Source organism: Chiloscyllium plagiosum, chromosome 16, assembly GCF_004010195.1.
Source record: "Chiloscyllium plagiosum isolate BGI_BamShark_2017 chromosome 16, ASM401019v2, whole genome shotgun sequence".
In the NCBI taxonomy this organism is placed as follows: domain Eukaryota; kingdom Metazoa; phylum Chordata; class Chondrichthyes; order Orectolobiformes; family Hemiscylliidae; genus Chiloscyllium; species Chiloscyllium plagiosum.
The window spans coordinates 30,902,027-30,913,062 of NC_057725.1; the positions used below are offsets into that span (position 1 = coordinate 30,902,027).

Here is an 11,036-nt window from a genome sequence, read left to right on the forward strand (position 1 = left end):
CAGGAAGGCTCCCAGTAAGTCAATGCATTGATTTTAAAATTCGTGTCATTTTTTTTCAAATCCCTTCACTATCTGACCTCTCCCAATTGCTCCAAACTCCTCCAGCTTCATAATAGTCAGAGATGTTTGCACTTTTCTATTTCAGGCTGCTTGAGAATCCCTGCTTTAACCACTCATCCATTGACAGCTATTCCTTTAGTTGCTGGGTTTAAACTGGAATTCTCTCCCTAAACCTTGCTCCATTTCTACTTCTCTGTCTTCCTTTATGGAGCCCCTTAAGCCTGCCTCTTTGCCCAATATTTTGGTCATCTGTTCTAAGAATTTATTATATGGCTCAGTAATTAATCTTGGGTCCAATGTTTTACAGCGTTAAAGGTGCTATCAATGGAAATACTTGTATTTGTTCGCTCTTGATATTAGTGGAAATGATCATTGAATGGTGAGATTAAAAACCTCTTTTCAGGCAGTCCTTGGAATCAAGGATGACTTACTTCCTGTCCGGAATGATGGCTTCTAAGCTTGCTGATAAATGCAATGTGCAATCTGCACCCACTGTCACATGCAAGGCAGGTATTGCATGGAGGGACAGGTAGATGAGTACTTTGTAGGTTTGTACACACTTCCCAACATCTTAACTTCTGCTCTGGTATTTAACAGCTACTAGGATGCTTTGAAGGCATAGCTAAAGTGCTTCTACTGTAATCCTGAGTGTTTCCTGTCATTATCAAATCCCAAGTAGAGCAGATACTTCAGATCCTAATGTCAGGCACAAGAGTGATATATCCAGCCTAGCAGAGTTGGTTTAACTGATTAATGTTGGCTTACTAAAGGACACTACGTTTGGGCACACCCCCTTGCCGTTAGATTTGACTAATCTTGTGAAAACTTCTTCAGAGTTTTGAATTGCCTGCTGCAGTTTGTCTGAGTTTCCCCAATAGGTTGTCTAAGTAGAATGAGAAAGGGCTGTACTAATATCGGTGCAGGAGTATTGTGTGGGCTTGTGTGGACATTGCACCCAAACTGCACACAACAACCATTCCCTATCTGTATTTATAGCCAATGCAATGTGATGTAAAAGTTGTGCAAAGTTTTATAAACATTTTTTGCCTCCAAGTTACCAAGAAGGTTTGAAAGCCCAACTCAGCCAGGAACAGAAGGAGTTGCATGACATCCCTGAGAAGGTAGAGGAGCACAATACAGAGAAACAACCAGAACTCAACTTCAAAGAAGAAAGGAAATGCAGGTGGGTTCCTGAAACTTTCATCATTCTAACGAAAAGATTTGCTGCATTATTTATGGGATTACTATCCAACGTATTGTTCTGTCCCCAGTTTAATATGGCACATCACAAATTACACAAGCTGATTTTAAGCATTCAGGGCGTAATATCCCAGATTCAGTGTTCAATACCCCAGATTTGAATCCCCAGAAGAGACAGTGAGGTAGTGGTGAAAATACTGGACTGGGGGGCCTGGGCTGATGCTTTGGGAACATGAGAACATGGTAACATGGCAGCTAGTGCAATTTAAATTCAATTTTAAGCTTATTTCATTGATGGTAACCACAGAAATTATTATCAGTTGTCATAAAAATCCATTTAATGCCTTTCAGGGAAGGAAATCTGCCATCTTTACCTGGTTTGGCCTACATGTGCCTCCAGACCCACAGCAATATGGTTGACTCTTAACTGCTGTCAAAGTCAATTAGAAATGGGTAGGAAATGCCAGCCTTGCCACCGCCACCATATATCTTGAGTTAATTTTAAAGAAAAGTGGTTGTATCCATAGATTTTAATACAGGTTCCTTGGTTTTGTACTGTACACTTGCAAACTCCACACAGACAGTCACCTGAGGCGGGAATTGAACCCGGGTCTCTGGCGCTGTGAGGCAGCAGTGCTAACCACTGTGCCACCGTGCCGCCCACTATGATTCATATGATACATATGATTCAAGTCACACATTGTGTACCTTCACATGTGGTTTGGTGAACCACTCTTTTATGGAAATAAACTTTATAGAAACCCATTAAATGGAAACTGTTCTGGCAGGAAGGGTACACTGGTCTTGGAGGGACTGCATTACAGATTCACCAGAACAATACTGGACAAAATGGGCATTCCGTTATGAGGATAGCTTGCATATACTGAACTTATATTCAGTTTAATCAAAAATATTAATTAATTAAAGGATTAAAATGTTGAAAAATGCAATAAAGTAGATAGAAACAATTTACCTCTGGATGGGGATTATTCAGAACCAAGGTTGTATTAGACATTCAGAGGTGATATCACCAAACACCTCTTCAGAGTAGTGGAAATTTAGAACACCCTCCCAAAATAAAACTGTTGATAATTTGCAAGTTTTGGGATGCATGGATCTTTCAAGACTGAAATCTGTAGGTTTTACTTTGATAGCATATTCTGGAAAACAGAAAGAAAACAGGTAAATGGAGTCAAGCTGCAGGTTAGTCTTAATCTAATTGAATAATAACAGGCTTGAGGATCCAGATGGGAGGATAATAAAAACAATGATTCTAAGAAACGTACAGAAGTGAAAATTATTTCATCTCAGCTCAATTATGTTTCAATCATGTTTTATACATCCCAAGCCTACATAACTGGCAATGTCAGCAATGTTAGTTTGGAGTACTCACCAGAGTAGTACACATGGGAGCTCACTTTGGATTGAAGGCTGCATTGTGGAAGGAACTTTCTGGGTAAAGTAATAATGAAACTTTTATGTTGATAACATCTAAGTGCTGATTAAAGTCCCTGCTTTGTCTGATAACAGATTGCACCAGTCTCATCACTTCCTGTAAACAAAAACTTATACTTCATTTACTTTCTAAAATATACCCATTCTCCTGCTTACATATTTTGGGCATAAAATGCTTAGTTTATGTCGCACTGTTTTTGTCAGTGCACAGATGCCATTAGAATCCAGAGCTTCCCACAGTTCCTCTGCAATCCCAGGTCACTCTGATCATATAGGACTGCTACATAAGTACACAGTCCTTTGCTCTTGGCACCATAGGGGCTCTGGGTTGAGTCTGTGAGCACAGAGTTCTAGCTCAATAAATCAAAGAGGGAAATGCACCTGAGTTGCTCCAGAGATTGAGTTGAGAAAAGATGTTCACTAATCTTTTGCAAGTAATAAAAATTGGTGTCTCTGTCTGTTTCTGTCTCTCATGCTTTACTTTGTTGACTATTTAACTCTGCCTCTCCCACTCTGTCCCAATTTCTAACTTATTTTTATTTTCTTTTTCTCTGTCTTTACCTGTCTCTGTGTCTCTGTCTGATTTTCTCATGTTCACTCTCCCTCTATCTCTTTGTTATTTTCCATCTCCCTGTCATCATCTGCTCTCTGCTCTGACACTCTATCCCTTTTACTATCTTTTTCACTCTCTCTTTTGTTTTCTTCCTCTGAATGTTTCTCTTGTTCAAGCTCTGCGTTCCTCTGCCCCCTGTCTTCTTCTGTCTCTTTTGTTCCATTCTACTACTCTCTCCCTCTCTTTTTTGCCTGTATGTTCTTCTTTATCCCTCTATCGTTTTCTTTCTGCTTCACTCATTCCCTGCCTCTCTCTCTCTCTCGCTCTTTTTCTCTATCTCTTACTTCCTCTACATTCATTATCCTGTCTCTCTTCTATCTCTTTTCTGTGTTTATCTTTTTCATTTGTCTATCTGTTTCCTCACCCTGTCTTCCTTTCTTCTTGCCTGTCTCTGTCTTGCTTTATCTGTGTTTGGCATCTCTTTGTTTCTGGATCTCTCTTTGCCCACCTCTCCCTTTCTTGATTTCTCTGTTCCCCTTCTCTGTGTGTCTCTCTCTCTCATTCCCCTTCTCACAGTAAGTTTGAAGAAGTTTCAGAGCTGATTGACAGACTGTGCCCGAAGTGTTTGAGACATCGCAGTGCAATCTGGATTGTGGGGGCTGTGGTCCTATTCTTTGCTGTTCTCATCAGTATCTTCAGCTCCATCCATTATCCGTGCAGTGATCTATCGGACACTCCAAACAGGAAGAGCAGCTGCTCGGCAGTGCAGAAATATCTCTGGCCCTTCTCAGGATCACGACACAAGAATCGAGCACAGGTGTAAGGGAAAGTTTGAATTTCTGGGGGAGCGAGAGCACAAATCATTCCACAATCAAACACCAGGGAGACAGCTTTCACAAGACTTCCAAAGGCGTGTGAACACAGGCATTTATAGAACCATCGTCGCTTGAACCATCCACCAACACAGTGACCAGCTGCTAACTTACAACTAGGAACAGCATAGTTTACATAGCCCTCTAAGATATTCAAATTATTTAACTGTTTTATCCTAAAAGGCATTTAATCATTTGATTGTTTCTGTGTTTAAATATTGATTAATGGGTGTAAGTAAATATTCATACTTCTGAACAATCTTGTTGCAAACTGTTTCCTATTTTACTTCTGTTAGCTGGAAGACAAATCAGGTGATTTTTTAAATTTTAGTTATATTGTTTCTATTGTTCCGACCTGATTTTAATTTTTCATGACAAATTACCCAAAATAGGACAGGCCAACACTGGTTGTGATCAAACTCTACCATGCTCTAGCCAGCCCCACCTTGGACCATTGTGTCATGTGCCAGTAATGGAGACAATGGAACAACATTCATACACTGGAGGCAGAGCAGAGAAGGAATGCATATCTAAGAGCATCAAAGGGTCAGAGTAATGAAAATACTGGAAAGACAGTTTTGAAAGGAGAGATCTGAGAAGTGATCTTAAACAGTTTATTAAAATAAATAAAGACTGCAAATTAAACCAGAAGAGCCGGATAAGGGAGAACAAATTCAAATTAATTAATAAAAGGCAAGTTCAAGCTAATCAATGGCAAATCCAGCTCTTTTTTCTTTACACGTGGAATGAAAGCTTGGAAAAGGGAGTGGGAGGTAACAACCGAGAGGCAGTTTAGGGATAGAAGCATTTTCATTGATGGATGAGGAGAATCTCTTGATGAATTGATGTTCAGAGAGACCTTCCACACTCCCTACGGTTTTTGAACCTTCACTTTTAATAATTATTTCAAGAGTGAGGAATTTCACCTGTTAGTACATTGCAACGTGAAATTCGAACTGTTGTGCCTCTTAAGAGGGACATGAAACAATAAACAGAAAAAGGAAAATAAGGACTCAAACTGAAATCTCCAAAGAATCAGATCTGCTCTGTCATCTCCTATCCAGGCTCACTTTCTCCTCAGATTTTTAATCTAGGTTACAACATTCACCCTCTACTCCTTCTACTACCCTGACATTTAGAACCTGAATGTTAGTGCAAGTTGCCGCTATCTTCACTGCCTCACATAGATCCATCCTGAATGATATACCCCTTCCTCACCTGAGCATTCCCAATTGGAGATTCAACAGATCGGGGGCATTTACCTCATCTCTTGCCACAGCTATTTAGGAAGATCAGTGTGTGAAGAAAGAATCTGGAGGAATCCAGCAGAGATTTCAACCCCAACGTTTGCCATCTTTTGTGATCAGACAATTCATTTTTATAATGATCTTGCCTAATTCAGGGGCAAACCCACAAGTAATTTTGCACCTTTGTTTTATGGTTTTAAAAATCATCATAGAAGCAAGAGAAGAGGCTTAGGTGTTGGCTGAGAGGCAACTGTACATAAATCCACCTTTTTGTTATTCATTCATTTGATGTGAGAGTTTCTGGCAAAGCCAACATTTAATCCCAGTGAGAAAGTGGTGCTAGCTGCCATCTTGAACCACTGCAGTCCACATGGTGTAGGGACACATGAATACTGTTGAGCAGGGTATTCAAGAATTTTGACCCAGTAACAGGGAAAGAATGGCAAAATATTTTGAAATCAGAGAGGATGCCTTACAGGAAAACTTACAGGTGGTGGTGTTCCCATTCATCTGCTACAAGGTGGTAGATGTGGGTTTGGAAGGTGCTGTGAAGAAGCCTTTATGATCTGCAACACTGCATCTTGTAAATGGTACACACTGCTGCCACTGAGTGCTAGTGATGGAAGGAGTGCTCTTCAAGTGGGCTGATATGTCCTGGGTTGATGACAACTTCCCAAGGGTCAATAGGACTACACTCATTCAGGCAAGTGGAGAGTATTCCATCACACTCCTGACTTGTGCTATGTAAATCGCGGTCAAGCTTTGAGGAGTCAGGAGGAGAGTTATTTGCTGCAGACTTCCCAACCATTGATCTGCTTTTGTAGTCACAATATTTACGTGGCTGGTCCAGTTAAATATGTTGATACATTTTGTATATGTTCTCAGCTGTCCTGGATTAATTAATGGAAAATTTAAATAATAGATAGCTAATATTATGCTGAACTGAATCTTACACAAAAATTAAAAATGCCAGATTAATAATTGTGTGCAGTGACTGCGATGGTAATGTCCTTATTCTAAGATAATAAGATAATACTTAAATTTAATAGGCCTGTTGTAAAGTGCAATATTTATGAGCAGTGGAATTGATTGGGCGGGGTCCTCCACCAAAGCACTGAGAACATATGAAAGTAACACAATAATATTCTTCCTTCATGTCTGAATGTTATCATATTATATCAATATCCATGTAAAGATTTGCACGTTTAAGCTAACACAATGTACTGTATAGTCCCACATACTTGATTTTGTTAAAATAAAGTTTACCTAAAATGTCTCTGTGTAACTTGTTTGACAAGAGATCTTTTTCCCATTTAGAACCTTAAGGATTTATAACAGTAGGAGTTGTCAGCTCATTGCATTTGTGCCAATTCTTTGCTACATCAATATCAAACTGAATGGCATAGCCAATTAGGTAGTGGTTTATACAAACTGATGTTACTGTCCTGCTCTCTCCTGAAGAACTTTACATGAATCCAAAACTAACTCTGCTGCCCAGCTGTCTCCCTGTAGTCCTGGTCCCACTGATCCCACTGTTCCTGTCTCTTCCTATAGCCCTCCTTCAATTACACACTATTGCTACCACTCCATCCCGATAGTTTTATGTCCTCTTACTTTTTCTTAAGTAACTATCCAGTTTTTCATTAAAAGATACATTGATCTTTGCATCATACCTCCCCTTGGTAAAATATTCTGTACTCTGACAGCCTTCTGTGTAAATAACATCTCACAAAATGCTATCCTCAGTCTTTCAATAACAACTTTAAAGTGATGACCTCCTCAGCACTGACTCCCCAACCAGAAGAAACAATCTTTCCTGTACCCACTCTGAAAGTATGTCCAGCCAGTCCTCATGCCTCCAAAGTAACATCTAGGTAAATCAACCACTTTGCACTAATGCGAAATCCAAAACTGCACATAGTTTCTAACTGTGGTTTAGTGGTTTGTACAAAGTTAACTATTTCTTCTTCAATTTTGTATTCTATGCCTCCAGTTGTAAAACCACATTTTCTACTGGTCTTTCAATGAAAGGTATTTTATACGTAGTCATTGGATGTGTGGGTCACTTGCCAGCTCAGATTTATTGCCCATTATTATCTATCCTGGAGAAGGTAGAGTGAGCTACCTGGAAATGCTGCAGTCTTGGTGTTTAGAGACACTCAGAACTGTTAGGAAGGTAATTCTGGAATTTGACCCCATAACAGTGAAAGAACAACAGAATGTTGTGTGGATTGTAGGGAAAGTTGCAGGTGATTGTTTTCCCTTATATGATCTGCCCTTGTCCTTCTAGATGATAGATGTTTTGGGTTTGGAAGATGCTGTTAAAGGAGCATTGGTGAGTTACTGCAGTGCATCTTATAGATGGTACACACTGTTGTGACTGTATACCAGTGGTGATGGGATTAAATATTTACAATATTGGAAAGTGTGCCAATTAAGCAGGCTACTTTATCCTGAGTAGAGTTGAGCTTCTTGTATGTTGATGGAGTTGTATCAATCAGACAAGTGGACAAAATTGCATCATACTTCTGACTTGTGCATTGTAGTTGATGGATAGACATTGAGGAGTTGGGAATTAGTTGCCACAGAATTCCTGGTTTCTGACTTACTCCTACAGCCACAGTATTTGTATGGCTACTCCATTTCAGTTTCTAATCAACAGTAACATTGATAGTGGAGAATTCATTGATGGAAATACCATGGTGCATTTCTTACCCAAAGTGCATTATATCCAAGCAAGTATATTTGAAATGAATTTTAGTGTTGGAAATGTGGCAGCCAAAGTTTACGTGACAAGCTCCCAAAAATTGTACTGTTCCAATCAAGTGAGCAGGAGTAAATCAGTTCCCCTCTTGTCAATCTCATCCATTAGCAATATCAAAGATTTATATTCTTTTTCACACAAGGTTTAGCAAATTTTAATTAGAATGAAGTTAACTAGTGGTCCAGAAACAAAAAGAATCTAAATCACAGGTCTTCTTGAGTGAAAGGAAGTAATTTATCTGGCTAACCCTGAAAAAAACAAAATATTAAAGCATAAATACGCACCTGTACAAAGTTAAAGAGGGGTTGTGCCCATTCTAAAACAGAAATAAAATAATTCACAGTTTACAATTCTTAGGGTGTCCACTTATATGAAAGATTTTAATCTGGGATCAAATTTATTTGATTGATGACTAGTGTCCTCAACAGTAGTGAATACTTTCTCTTGTCTTTTAAATTTTCTTGTTCTGATGTTTCATTTCAATCAACTCAACAACTGGGTATTTTTCATTCTTCAGAGGCTGAGAAATCACTTCCCTTACCTTTTGGAGAAGCCGGTGTTGGACTGGGCTATACAAAGTTAACAATCACACAACACTAGGTTATAGTCCAACAGGTTTAATTGGAAGCACACTAGCTTTCATCAGGTGGATGAAGGAGCGGTGCTCCGAAAGCTAGTGTGCTTGCAATTAAACCTGTTGGACTATAACCAAGTGTTGTGTGATTTTTAACTTCCTTTACCTTGTTTCAGTTGCAAATCCATCTCCTGTCCTCTGCCACAAGCTGATTTTTGTATTCCAATCCTTGTTTCCAAGCCTGATAATTGTAATAATGTCTTTCACCTCAAATATGTGAAATTTAACATTAATAGGAGATGGGAATTTCTTAATGCCTGACCGATAAAAATGTCAGACAATTTTTGTTTATTCCACATTGATTTCATGAATTGTGGCTAACCAGTATGGTCAGTTGATTGCTGTAGCCATTTTGAGTCAGTGTTTTTTCCCTTTTTAAAACCGTTTTAGAGGCATAGAGTCAAATAATCATGGAGATGTAGAGCATGGAAGCAGACCTTTTGGCCCAACCCGTCCATTCCGACCAGATATCCTAACCTAACCTAGTCCCATTTTCCAACATTTGGCCCATATCCCTCTAAACCCTTCCTATTCATATAACTATCCAGATGCATTTTTAATGCTGCAATTATACCAGCCTCCACCACTTCCTCTGGCAGCTTATTTCATAAACACACCACCCTCTGCATGAAAAAGTTGCCCCTTAAGTCTCTTTTATATCTTTCCCCTCTCTTGCTAAACCTATGCCCTCTAGTTCTGGACTCCCCCACCTCAGGGAAAGGACTTGGTCTATTTATCCTATCCTCATGATTTTACAAACTTCTATAAGGTCACCCCTCAGCCTCAACACTCCAGGGAAAACATCCCCAGCCTGTTCAGCCTCTCCCTATAGCTCAAATTCTCCAATCCTGGCAACATCCTTGTAAATCTTTTCTGAACCCTTTCAAGTTTCACAACATCCTTCCAATAGGAAGGAGACCGGAATTGCACTCAATATTCCAAAAGTGGTGTAACCAATGTCCTGTACAACCACAACATGACCTCCCAACTCCTGTACTCAATACTCTGACCAATAAAGGAGGGCACATACCAAATGCCTTTTCACTATCCTATCTATCTGCAATTCTACTTTTAAGGAATTATGAACCTGCACTCCAAGGTCTCTTTATTGAGCAACACTCCCTAGGTCCTTACCATTAATTGTATAAGTCCTGCTCTGATTTGCTTTTCCAAAATGCAGCACCTCACATTTATCTAAATTAAACTCCACCTGTTGCCCCTCAGCCCCTTTGGCCCATCTGATCAAGATCCTGCTGTACTCTGAGGTAACCATCTTTGTTAAATATTACACCTCCAATTTTGGTGTCATCTGCAAACTTACTAACTATACCTCCTATGTTCACATCCAAATCATTTATATAAATTTTAGACCATGGCTGTCATAGGTATTAAAATCAGATGATGAAATTTGAAAATAAATTGGCAATTTTTATCACTGTTGTTACAATATCCATACCAATGTAAAGAGTTGCACACTCAAGCTAAAGCATTACGTTATATAGTGCCACATACTTGATTTTGTTGAAATAAAATTGTCCTAAAATGTTTCTGTTTAATTTGTTTGATTAAAATGATTTGCTTTGTCATTTAGAATTTGAAAGAAATGTTGGACCACAGATATATAGGGGAGAATTCTCCTCTGTTCTTCAATGTAATGATTATAAGACTCCACACACCCACCTGAGAGAGAAGACAGCTTCAGTCTAACATCTGATTCAAAAGACAGCTGCTCAGTGCTCTCTAATAAGTAGTACCTGGACAGTGGTCCCTCACTGCCACTCAGATTGTGCTATACTCCTTCAATTCTACCCCTCTGCCAGTGAAGTACTCACTTGCTATTGCCCCTCTGATACTGCAGAACACCTTCAGTTAAAGGCAAAGTTGCATTGTCCTACCAGACAATGCAGCTGGTCTCATCATCAAAGACAACTAGTGGGTGCTTTAACCTAAAGGTTGCCATGCTTCAGGCAAGGGGTGAGATTGAGAAGGAGAGTCCTTCATGTTAACTCAGCTGTTGCAAGAATTGAGCCCACACTGTTGGCATCACTCTGCATTGCAAACTGGCTGTCTAGCCAACTGAGCTAACTGATAGTACAGTGCACCCTCAGTATTACTGACTTTCTGACAGTGCAGCATTCACTCAGTAGCAACAGTGAACTTCAGTACTGCCCCCTCAATGTTAATACAGGACTGACTGCACTCCCTCAGAACTGACCCTCTGATAGAGCTGTGCTCACTCAGTATTGATGAT

At 39.5% G+C, this 11,036-nt stretch overlaps 1 protein-coding gene across 3 annotated transcripts in view; it reads left to right on the forward strand.

The window, feature by feature from the left end:
- Positions 1 to 8,745, forward strand: part of mrvi1 (murine retrovirus integration site 1 homolog) — a 161,688-nt gene extending 152,943 nt beyond the window's left edge. Inside the window, exons 23-24 of one of the 3 annotated variants that reach the window (XM_043705685.1) lie at positions 1,115 to 1,243; positions 3,845 to 8,745. In XM_043705685.1, coding sequence (XP_043561620.1) covers positions 1,115 to 1,243; positions 3,845 to 4,091 — 376 coding nt within the window. In that variant the 3' untranslated portion in view covers positions 4,092 to 8,745. The other 2 variants (XM_043705686.1, XM_043705687.1) reach the window with 2 other exon arrangements.
- Positions 8,746 to 11,036: the final 2,291 nt, after the last annotated feature.